Below are 12,144 nucleotides of genomic sequence, written 5' to 3'. Positions count from 1 at the left end.
TTACCAGCTATCTCTCACTATGAGTGATCATTTGTTGTGCTAAGAGGAAGGGAGACTTTCCTTTCTGTATTGAAATTTCTTAGTGAAGTTTTGGCTAGAAAGCATCTTTCTTCTTTTAAAAGCTTCAGAAATAATTTAAATAATTTAATGTTTTTGCTGCAAGACTCCCACAAGCTTCAAATAAACGAATGTGGCAGAATATGAAAGGAGTTTACACTTGCCAAAAAATTACAATGTCATAAAAAAGGGATTTAGTAACTTTGATTCTTGAGTGCCAAGGTGTGTGTGTGTGTGTGTGTGTGCGCGCGCGCATGCATGTGTGAGAAAGAAACAGCCTGCAGAAGAGGAAAGAATACTTTTTAGGAAAGGATGATTTTTCTTCAGTTACTTAACATAAAACTACACTTTTAAAAAAAATACCTAGATTTTATGTCCCAATGCAAGCTGCTTGAATTAAAACAGGAGTTGTAAATTCCTGGTAAAAAGCTGTTATGCCTGAAGTGTTAGTGATCTTAACTCTAGTACTTTATGGAGTTTATTACTTCTTTTATTAACTAGGGGGAAAAATGTTACCCACTTCTAGTTTAATTCTTTTTCTTGCTTGCTCTAATTATTTTGACTTTACCTTGGGAAAAAAAAAAGCCAAGTGTTTCTAGCTGAACATATATAAGTGATGCTTCAATTTTGCTAGAGCATATATCAATCTGAATTATTACCAGCTATTCAAAAATTATGCTAACATTCTAATCTAAATGCATCCACATAATGTATATGTGTGTTTATACATAAACATCCACATAAATAAGAATATCAAAAGACAGATCATCCTTAATAGCCAGAATAGACATCTTCATCTTGGAAAGTAATGTATGAAGTTACTTTATCACATTGATGGGAAATAACAAGGGTTTGTAAGTAAAAGGAGACAGATTTGGACAATGAGAACAACAGACATTCAGAAGGAAGCCTCTTCGTTTTGATGGCCAGCTGAGGGGGGCCGCTCTGACCCTGCTGCCTTTTTAGTCTGCTCTGTCACTGAGGGGGCACTGGTGGGTCAGTTCGCTCACTAGTAATTGTGTTTTACAGACTTCTAAAGCAATTGGCTCAGTCAGTCCCAATTCAATAAAAGTGGAGAGCAAGAGAGAGAGCACTTTTGTTCTATTTTTTACTTGAAATTATTTCATTCAGCAGTCTGTCTTTTTTATTACCAGGACTTGACATTAGCACTCCAAGCTATATTAGCATCCATTTCAGCAGTTCAGTAATGGTATTAAAAAAACACTTAACTTCAACGGTGAATGGTTGTATGACAGTACCATAAAAAATCCACATTAAGAAAAAACTCATGTATTTGTCCCAGCAAATTATTTTTCACTTGTTTAACCACTTCAAAACTATGTTCTCATGATGGGTATTCACGAGGACCTTCTTGTTCTCCAAAGCAGCCAATGGTGGTGCTCTGTTGATTAGGGAATTAGGGAAAGAGGAGAGGGAAGTCACTAGGGAGAGGGTAAGTAAAGATGCTGTTTACCGTGTAGTTAGATTACCTTCCATTCATCAGCAGAGATGGAATTGGCAACCTCAGAGCACCCAAGGTGAAATTCTTGGATCCTCATGTATAGCTGGGATTTGATTTTGAACCCAACACTCTCTAAACTTGGGAGCAAAGCCTAACTACTTTGGCACTGCAGTGTGCTCATAAATGACTACATTAGGTTCTAAATTTTGATTAAACATTCAGTAATTAATCAATGGTAGACATGAAGCAGTTGGCAAGGTCCAGAGCTGCAAAATGTTTAAGACATAAAACATTACGAAGTAATTAGAATATGCTCCTTCAAGAGAAGGATTGCCTTCAATAAAGAGGTAAATGATAGCATCCTGTTTATTGTGGACGTAGGCAGCCAGAGCGATATGATAAACTGCTGGAGATACACATATCAGTAATCATCCACATTATTAGTGCCATTAATCATAATTCCAAAAATATGACAGCAGCAGCCAACTTTTTGACCAATTTTGCTTCTGCCTGTTGGCCATTATAACTTTGCTAATAGACTGCAGAGCTCCTGTGCGTGGCAGTTTGTGTTGAGAATAGAAGGTTAATTATATTTGAGCTGCTGATTTTTTCTCTCCTTGGAAAAGGCTTAGCACTTTGACAATCCCAGGAGCTCACTGTTGTTAAACCAGTAAAAGTACTTTATTGAAATTTTCTTTGTTGGTCAGGAATGAGGAGATGTTTCAAATGAGATATAAGCGCCAGGCTGGGATAGCTGCTAATGTTTCTTGCTCCAAAGTGATCCTGGGGCAGCAAGATGAACTCAGTGGTTTCTTTAGATCACTTTGTTCTCTCATTTCTCTTTTGTAGGTGGGTAAAAATTTCAGCACTACATGGTGGTACACCAGGGAATCCCACAAGATTAGAGGTAGTCTCAGTATGTAAGACTAAGAAGTTGGGGGAGTGGTTCGTAATATGGAGAGAAATAAGCACCTTTTTAATATAAAATTCTGCTTTCCCCTATGCTTGTGGAACAAAAGGTAAAAAAAAAAAAAAAACTGAATGTTTCTAAAAATTTAAATGTTTAGTATCATAGGTGTATTGCTGGTTTAGTTAACTGAAGTTTTCGTGTTTTCGTTGGTAGTTTTAACATCATTTAACCAAAAGCATAAATTAGGTTTTGTGCATTCTTTTTGTTCATGTATCTTAAGTACTTTCATTTTCAATATAGAATTCTAGATGAGGCCATACCTAAATAATAATACTGATGATCTATGAAATTCTGTCCCTTCCCTTGAGGAACTCATACATCCCTAGTGTTATCTTTTTAAAAGATCTGAAACTAACCGTTTTAATGATGTAACGCATTTTGAATATTTAGTCTTAGGCAGTATCTCCTTTGGAAAAGATCTCAAGAAGAAATTGAGGTTTCATGTTGTACATGTTATTTTTTAAATGGCAGAAAGTTTTGAGTGTCAAGAGAAAAATTAATTCCTGTTATTTTACACATGTCTTCTAAGCTCTTTATAAAAGTCAGACTGTAACACAAGGGTTGGAAGACTTGAGGGTTAGTTCATCCAAGGTAAAAATATATTTATATATAAAACTCAGAATTATAGCTCAGCTTCATTTAATTCCTTGAAAGATGCCGGTGTTCATGGTCTTTTTCATACCCACCAGTAGTAGTAAACTGAGCACCATATGAGCTGCCTGATTGAGGAAATTTCCAAATATTGTGAAAACATAACCCTCTTCACAATGCAGCACGCTCCTGTCACGTTAGAGCGCAACAGGTACCTATTGAATTCAGTCAGCACCCTGGAGAAGCCTTGATGTTGTCGGATGCAACTCACAAGTAAAATGGTTAGGGAACAGGGCTGTTGGATATCAGTTCTACACTTAACCTGAGCATCCAGCATACACATTTTCCATCTACCAATCTGCCTTCCCAAATGCCATTACTACATTAACATTTTTTATGCATTCCACAGCAATGACAAATTGTTTTCTAACTGTAGCACCAGATTTAGTATGCGAAAGACACATTTGCCTCTGCCAACAAACCAATAATTCTCACTAACATCTTCAGAGTTACAACATTTATAAAGTTGCAAAGTGGAGTAAACAAACCATCTGTTTGGCTTTTCCATATATGTCATGCTTTCTTATTAGCATATTACGATTCATTTAGTAAACAAATTTGGTGATTTCGTTCACGTCAAAGTTAGGTCGGAAGCTTGAAGATGATTAACATTGCTGGGACATGCACATTAATACATTGCTTCCTCGGCAAAGTTAAATGGCTTCTCAGGAGAATCACCCCTTGTTGACAAGATGAGACTGTCAATTTTGTTTGCCTGCCACATTAGGGGCCGTGAGGGGATGGCGGGCTCTGAGAGAGGGGAGTCATGTAGGCAGAATAATTCACTGTGAATTGAGAAAAGAAGTCTAATTCTGATAAATGGTCGACCCCAATACATCCTACCTGTTATTACAACAGACGTGCCGTATCTGTGCAGTAAATTAGCTAAACCCCTAAAGAGTTTGGTGGGAGCTTATCTTCAAGTGAATAATTTGAATGTAGAGGGAACTGTCTGCGTGACCAGTATGGATGATTTGTTTTATATTGAAAGAGATTGAAGTGACTGAATTTCATACTTTTAATTTGCAAGAATTTGCTTAGCTTTTATTTCTTGCATTTCATATGTACTTCTTTACTTTTGGGTTTTTTTTAAGCATTCACTAAAATTTTACATTCAGTTTTTGTATGTGTTTGTGAGCTAGAGATGGTTTTCAGCTCTTCTGGAGAGAATCTTTAAATAATATCCTATAGAACAGCTACTAGTTTTGCAGAAATGTATACTATCAAAAATGTCATTTAATTCACAGAGCTGTAAGCCTCCTACCATTAAAACAAAAATTTGGGAGAGTTAAATCCAACAAATAATGTCCTAGCAATCCAGGTCAGAAAAGAATTAATGAGAGGCACAGGTTTTAATTTTTAATTACTGTGGATTTGGATAGATAATACACGTTTCTATTCAGGAGTATTGTTGATTCAGTATCCCATAGTACATTCAAATCTGGCAGCTAGGTTTTTCCAGATTGGTTATAAATTTACTTCTGTACCTCCATATATGCATTCATACACAAGTATACATACACAAACACACACACACACACACACCATATATATGGTATCTGTTATGTGTATGTCACTGACATTCTGGACAGTATAATTTGAGAGAGAGAGAGAGAGAGAGAGAGAGAGAGAGAGAGAGAGTGTGTGTGTGTGTGTGTGTGTGTGTGTGTGTGTGTGTGTGTGTGTTGAGTGGCAGAGGTGAGCAAGAAAATAAAGACAAAACCTAATCTGAAATGGAGCCTCAATTCCATTTCACCTAAAATATTGCAGTTAATTAATAATCAAGTATTTTGTTTAAGTTTAAAATGGTTCTATTCAAAACTGATTCGATATTGGACTTCTCATGTAACCTATGGCTTAATTCACTATATTCAATTTTGACTACTATATTCTGATTTTCTAATTTGGGCATGAACATTTTTTTTAAAGTTATTTCCCTATATATCAAAGTCAATGTTAAAACCTCAAAACACTTTTTCTTTAAAATGTTTTTAACTTTAATTTTTATGAGTCAAACATTGCATTAAGTGGGCATTAGAACAAGAGGGACATGAGAAAGGAAATGCCCAGCAAGACTTACTTTCTCTCACTTGCAGTTACTTAACTGTGTTTGATGAATTTAGTGTCTTTGGTGGTTGCATGGTAGTGTTCTTTTTTTTTAATTGAAATATAATTGACATCAGTAAAATTTTTATTAAAGAAACAGAAAAGGAATGGTATCCACTTTAGTCCAGTTACAGCACTTCCACTCAGCATGTCAAGGAGTTAATATTGGTTTTATGACCTCCCCTACCCAAGGCTTCATTACTTTTTGCTTTTAAGAATCTTAGTTTTCAAAAGGCGTTTGGTAAACTCGTAGTGTGGAGGGAATAGTAAAGAGTACAGAGATTCAGAGGAAGCTGTTGTAATTCCAAGCACACCCCAAGTTATAGGACTAGTTCATGTCTTAATTATATAGCATTTCCATGTACCACACTGTGGTATTAATAGGGTCAGAATTACCCTTTGCTGTATTACCAGTGTCTTTTCTTAAATATTCAGTTATGTGCTTCCAGTCTTGGGATCATTGTGTTTTCTTTTCCTCAATGTATTTTGGGAAAAGCTTCTTTAAGACTTGTGCATATTATTGATTGAAGGCCAATAAAAGTACTTTCAAGTGTCTCCTATGTGCAGAGTATTCTCCTTTACTGCAGGAGACTGGAGATTGAATGAAATTTAATTTGTGTTCTTGTTGAAAGTGACTATCTTGGGGCTACATTTTGGACTCTTCTCTTAGTGAGTGCTACTGTACTCATTAATTAATACCAGATCCCTACCTAGTAAGACCAGATCCTTACCCTTTCTACCTAGGAACTCATCTTCTCTCTCCATCTCAGTGACTTTTTTTTTTCTGTAAGAGGAATTTGTATCTGAATATAGGCATCCCTATCTAATCAAAGCAAGTAGAAAGAACTTTCATACTCTGTATGTTCTTATATAACGAGTTCTAATACAATATATATTTTTGTTTATGATTGATTATTTCTCTTTTCTGGAGATGAATATTCACAATAAGTCTGTTTCTAGAAAAACCATCTCTGTCTCTGGAGAGCACAAAATTGGTTCCTTCATAGATGCCTCCTTCCACTTACTACATACACCTTGGACACTGCTTCCTCTACTAGGGGTCCTTCTCCTATTTCCAGCACTTCCTGGCTTTCCTCCCATTTTAGGATCCTGTTCTCTTCATCTGACAATCGGTAGGCATGAGTTCTTTCTGTGTCTCTTCCATCTTCCCTTTCTTTTTGCCCTTTTAATTTTGCTGATCCAAATAAACTTGCAAGTTGCTGTTAACCCTAGGTCTTTGTATCTCCTCATGAGGACAGTGTTTTATGACAATTAATGGTTTGGATCGACTGATTCCAGAGTCCAACAATAGGTCTTTGTTAAGCTGTCTTTTGTCTACTCTGTAGAGACTGAACCTAACCTCTTGAGGGACAGGATCAGTACTCTCTAAAGAATAGGTCTGTCTTCTTTCTCTCCTCTCGCTTTTCCTTTTTCTGTCCTTGTAATACTGTTTGAGTTTGTTAGAAAATCTCCAACCCCACTATCATGAGAGTGAATGAGCAGACTTTCCAAAGCCTGTTCTTCCCTGTTCTTCCCATCCCCACTTCAAGTGTTTTGCATATGATATTTAGGACAATTATTAAACAAAAATGAAATAGATTAAGAAATGAGCATAAAAGAATCAATTCTCTTGAACTGTGGTTGCATAATGGAAATCGACTACCATGAATGAACCCATGTACTGAAGTTATGAACAGCAGAGCTAATGCACTGCCATGAGTTCATCTTTATTATTGCATTACACCTGAATCAATTGATAAAGTAGCCTTTTTTTTTAAGCAAGGGATAGCTCTTAATTGAATAAAAGTCAATGTAATTATATTAGCAGAGGCCAACAGTACTGCTGACAGCGGAAAAGGGACACTCTTGAACGGAGTGCCAGAGCTAGTCTACACATTTCTGCACATCGTTTGGTTGACAGATATTGAGGGCTGGTACATCATCTAATTAGATTACAGATTTCTATTGCTGTAAGTGAGAAATGAAGAGAAACTTCTCTTCCTGGTAACATATCAGTAGAGATGTGTAATTCACAAGTCATCTTAGGAAAGAAGTGTCCATCTGGGTGATCAGTGTGTCCTTTTGTTAATGTTAATTTATTCTTATTCAGTGTGTCTGGATGTGACTGCTGTGTGTCTGGCTGCTGTTTTCTCAGCAGTGAATCTAGGAAGTGGTAACTGCAGATGTGTGAGAAGCAACAGAGTTCTAGATTACAATCATCGCAAAATGTGTGCTTGTGAAATTAAAGTGGGGAGGGTGTTAAAAATAATAAGCAGGGGTAGGATTTCATGGGCCACTTATGGTTGGCAGATTGTTTTATCGACAGGGTTATTTTACTTAGTGTAACTCTGTTTCCACATTCTTACAACTCTGGGGGGTGTCACACCCGCATGTCAGGGTAGGCATTTCCTGCACTTTGCTTATTTGGCACCCTGCACTTGGAGTCATCTGCCATCTGACACCAAGGAAACGGGAGCAACAGTGTCAGAGCAGGGACTGCGGGGACAGCTTCTGTTTATCACTCACGTATTTGCACACTGCATGCATCTGAGTAGAACTCATTTATAGATGATGATGATGCTGTGAATTTGGTTTATCTCAATTCAATTCATGATTTTTGGATGGTACAGCTGATCTGAAAATCATCAAGACCGCATATGAGATGATCGCTTATGACAGAAATGATTTTGTGATCAGAACATTTTAAATCCCTATTTTATTGTGTAAGTTTTTTTAAACCAGATGTCTAGAATGTGAATTTGTTTTCTCTCTCTCTCTCTTTCTCTCTCTTTTTCTCTGTCTCTCATTCTTGCTTTCTTTTGTGATCGATTTAGCAAAAGATTAGAAAGCTGATCTTATTATCACAAGGTAAGCTCAGCCTTCCTAAGTGCAGTGTGGAGAGGGCTGCTGCCCCTCTGCCCCTTAACACCCAGAGTGCTAAATATTGTCTTGTGTGGAAAGGTGGAGAAGTCTTTCCTACCTTTCTTGTCTCTGAGGCACATACCTCTCAACCATCTCTAAGAAATTAGCCATGCTTGTCACCAAATGGAGTGACTCATTTGGTCTTTCATACATTTTAATTATAATCAGGAGGTCTGTTGAATGTTACACTGGCCATTCTAGGTCATTTCTATTATCACAATTACTTCTTCAAGATGGAGAGCTTCCGCCATTCCCGAGAAGCTTTTATGTATCTGTGTATTTACTTATTGGTTTATTTATTTTTTTTTTTGGAAGGGTAGCCTTCAATTTAGGTACTTGTCAAACATGTGAGAATTGCAGGTGGAGAGAGGTATATGCCCAAGGGCACTTTAAAAATAAATGGGGGGTGTAAATACAAAGGCAATGTTTTCAGAGAGATAATAACATATCAGGCTTTGTAAATCATGACATCCGGATCTATGGATGCTGTGGGACAAATCCTATTTTTTCTTTTTTTTTGCACAAGCAAAGCATTTAGTAGAGTAAAAGTTTTGCTTGTCTTAGAAGTGCAGATTCCAGTTGTTAAAGTAGAGGGACTGTATATTGTGCTTTAATTTGGGGGGTATTTATTGTGTGGGTGTTTTTTTTGTCTCTTTGGGTTTTTTTCTGTTGTTAAGTGTGATGTTTTAAATGGTGGGTGGGTTTTATTTTAAAAAACAATTTCTGTTTTTCAGGGTTTGTTTTAAAGGATTACATTTTAAAAGTCAAATTACTTGATGAAAGCATGTTCAACTCTAAAAGGCAGCAGTTTCTGAAAATTAAGTCTGTTTTCCTATTAGATAAGTTGAGATCCCACATTATTCTGAGGAAAGGGATTTATGATAGTCTGTAACCCTATTTCAAATTACTAATCTGTAAAACTAAATTTTTCCTACATAAAACTTGAAGTGTAGGAAGGTGAGGGGGAAAGATTTCATTATTTTTTGAAGTTAAATCGAAATTATCTAGACCATTTACTTTTTTAAAAAAATGATCTTTTTTATACCTCTAAATAAAGTGCTACAGGACAAAAAGAGCTTGTTTTGCTTTGTGGGGGTTTTTTTTAGGTGTAAATTCAAATTATTCAGTTTAGACAGCAGAAAGTTTCCATTCTTTTGTCCTATTTAATATATTCTGAAATCTCTGCCATGAGATTCTCTGCAGCTGATGCTGCTACCTAGTAAAGCTAAGAGAACTATCATTGAGAAAAAGGTGCATGGGCTTGCATTCATCCTACCATTGAAGAATTTTACTCTTATAAAAATGATGTTAATGAAAAGTTCCCCTTATTGCACTCCCCACTACCACTTACTCCAAAATCCTGAGGATGTAGGGAAATGTTTGCTTTTATAATGGTGTAATTAGCAATGAATGTGCTTATTTGATGCCTGGTGGAAGCTGAATCAATTTTAAAATGTTCTCCTTTTTCTCACCCCTCCCCACTCCCTCTACACCTACCCCCCCCTTCCCTCTTGTTTTCCTAGACACAGTGCCAACATAAACCTGCATCGCAAACTGTTGACCAAAGAACTCGATGACATGGGCCTGGACTCAGCGCAGCCCTCTCTTAGCAAGGGCCTCCGGGATGAATTTTTGATGAAGATCTATGGTGCCCAGCACCCCTTGGGGCTCGATGTCAGGGAAGACGCCTCCTCTCCCGCAGGGACTGAAGACTCCCACCTGAACGGGTACGGGAGAGGCATGGCGGAGGACTACATGGTCCTTGACCTGAGCACCACCTCCAGCCTCCAGTCCAGCAGCAGCATCCATTCTTCCCGAGAATCCGACGCAGGCAGCGACGAGGGTATTCTTCTCGACGACATTGACGGGGCGAGTGACAGTGGGGAGTCAGCACACAAGGCCGAGGCCCCTGCCCTCCCTGGCAGTCTAGGGGCTGAAGTTTCAGGATCTCTGATGTTCAACAGCTTGTCCGGGAGCAATGGTGGGATTATGTGCAACATTTGCCACAAAATGTACAGCAACAAGGGGACTCTGAGAGTGCACTACAAAACTGTGCATTTGCGAGAAATGCACAAGTGCAAAGTCCCTGGTTGCAATATGATGTTCTCCTCTGTGCGAAGCCGAAATCGGCACAGTCAGAACCCTAATCTCCACAAAAACATTCCCTTCACTTCAGTAGATTAGTCTCAGAATGGACACTACAAATGCCAGCTCTCACCAGATGGCCTACATGTTTGAACTGCCATAGTCAGTGTGTGCTTGTGTACCTGGGTGTATGTGTATGTGTGTGTGTGTATACAAATGTATGCCTCTGTGTCTACATACACACACACACACACACACACATTTTCTTTTCTTTAGATATAAAAAGATAAACACTAGGTGCTTTTGAAATTGTTTTTCTTTTTCCTTTATAGTTTTGGGAAAGGGGTGGGATCTTTAATTTGGGGGTGAAAACAAAGTACCCTTAAAACACACATACACACACACACACATAAAGTGTGCAACCGGCCCAAATTCTGACAGAATAAGAATTCTTAGTCCTCTGCAAAGGGACAGTTTCTTGTACCCATGACTGTTGCCTGCAAAAAAATAAAAGGGAAAAAAAAAAAGAAAAAAGAAACAAAAAAGGAACTTCTAATAGTTGTCTTTTGTGAACTTTAAGGTTTTGAGAGAATCTTCAATTAAAGCATGGCAGATTCACCTGTAAATATTTAGCCTTGAGAGGCCAATGATGTAAAGCAATTGTATTGATGGTTGTTTAACTCTTTTGTTTAATTTTTACAGTTACATCCAGCTGTTAGATATGCAGGAAAAAAATAGTTTGCTGGCTAGCTCTTTTCATTTATGTTAGCATTAATGCACATTTCTTTAAAAAAAAAACAACAAAAAAACCATGGTCTTGTTTTTACTACCTGCTAGATAGAGTGATAAGGAGGTGCTGGCATGCTTTACAGCACAGATCTGATTTTTTAAAATGTCCTGTACTAGTACATAAACCCAGTCATGCACTTTTTTTCATACACTACAAGGGGACGTGTAATATCCATGCTTCTTTTTTATCCTTAAACTATTGCCATACTTCAAGTAAGTGTCTTTTTTAAAAAAATTCACTTGTATAAAAATGGTCTGGTCAGTATAGGGCACAAATGCCAAACAAAAGTATTAGTGTTAACACAAAACTGCCAACTTTGCACAAGTTTCCAGGAAAGAAAATACAATTAGTCACTCAACATAACCACAGGCCAATTTGTCGGCCACCAGAAAACTGCTTTAAAAAAAAAAAAAAAAAAAACAACACTTGGTGATTCTTTCAAGTGCCGAATGTTATTAGAATCAACATTGCATCCTTCTTGCTTATATGTTAAGTTACATAAAAGGAAAACAAAATTATGTGGTGTGAAACAGCCAAGGCATTTATTCTTCAGAGGCAGGATAATATTTCAGGATACAAAAGCCCAAATTACTCACTATGGAACAAAGCTGAATGCAGTAACAGTGTTGAACACTCATTTGCAGGACCTACCCCTTCTCCTTTAAAAAGAAAGCAAAAGTCTGAACTGGGTTGGTCTGTTGTATGGCTGTGTAATTTGTTGCAAGTTCTGCAGTAGTCCTATGATTCAGGCCTGTCTGATAGACAAAATCAAAAGACATTTCACAGCAGCAGTACTTGGAAGCTTTGAAAACATGTGCTGAACTTGAATTGAGCAACACTCCTTTCTGAAAAGCCAGACGAAGGGGGGTTTAAAATAGGATCTCTCACTGTTGAGTGTTTTGTGTTTCCCCACATGATTTGTCAGAGAGAAATGAAAGCAAGCCTGAAACCAAGCAATTGAGAGTGAGAAAGAGGGGGAGGCGATTCTCCAAACCTTTTTTGTTTTGTTTTGTTTTGTTTCCGATGTTTACACATGTTGCCTGAGCTGGTTAACCACATGGGCAGCCCTCAGCTACCACAACATACTCACTAAATGATGAT

General features: G+C 37.5%; 1 protein-coding gene across 1 annotated transcript in view; it reads left to right on the top strand.

Moving 5' to 3' along the window:
• Positions 1-10,761, top strand: part of BNC2 (basonuclin 2) — a 70,926-nt gene extending 60,165 nt beyond the window's left edge. Inside the window, exon 3 of the mRNA XM_032595514.1 lies at positions 9,692-10,761. Coding sequence (XP_032451405.1) covers positions 9,692-10,352 — 661 coding nt within the window. The 3' untranslated portion in view covers positions 10,353-10,761. The remainder of the gene's footprint in view (positions 1-9,691) is intronic.
• Positions 10,762-12,144: the final 1,383 nt, after the last annotated feature.

This window comes from Lynx canadensis, chromosome D4, assembly GCF_007474595.2.
Source record: "Lynx canadensis isolate LIC74 chromosome D4, mLynCan4.pri.v2, whole genome shotgun sequence".
NCBI lineage: Eukaryota > Metazoa > Chordata > Mammalia > Carnivora > Felidae > Lynx > Lynx canadensis.
This window is presented reverse-complemented; position numbering and strand designations above follow the sequence as displayed.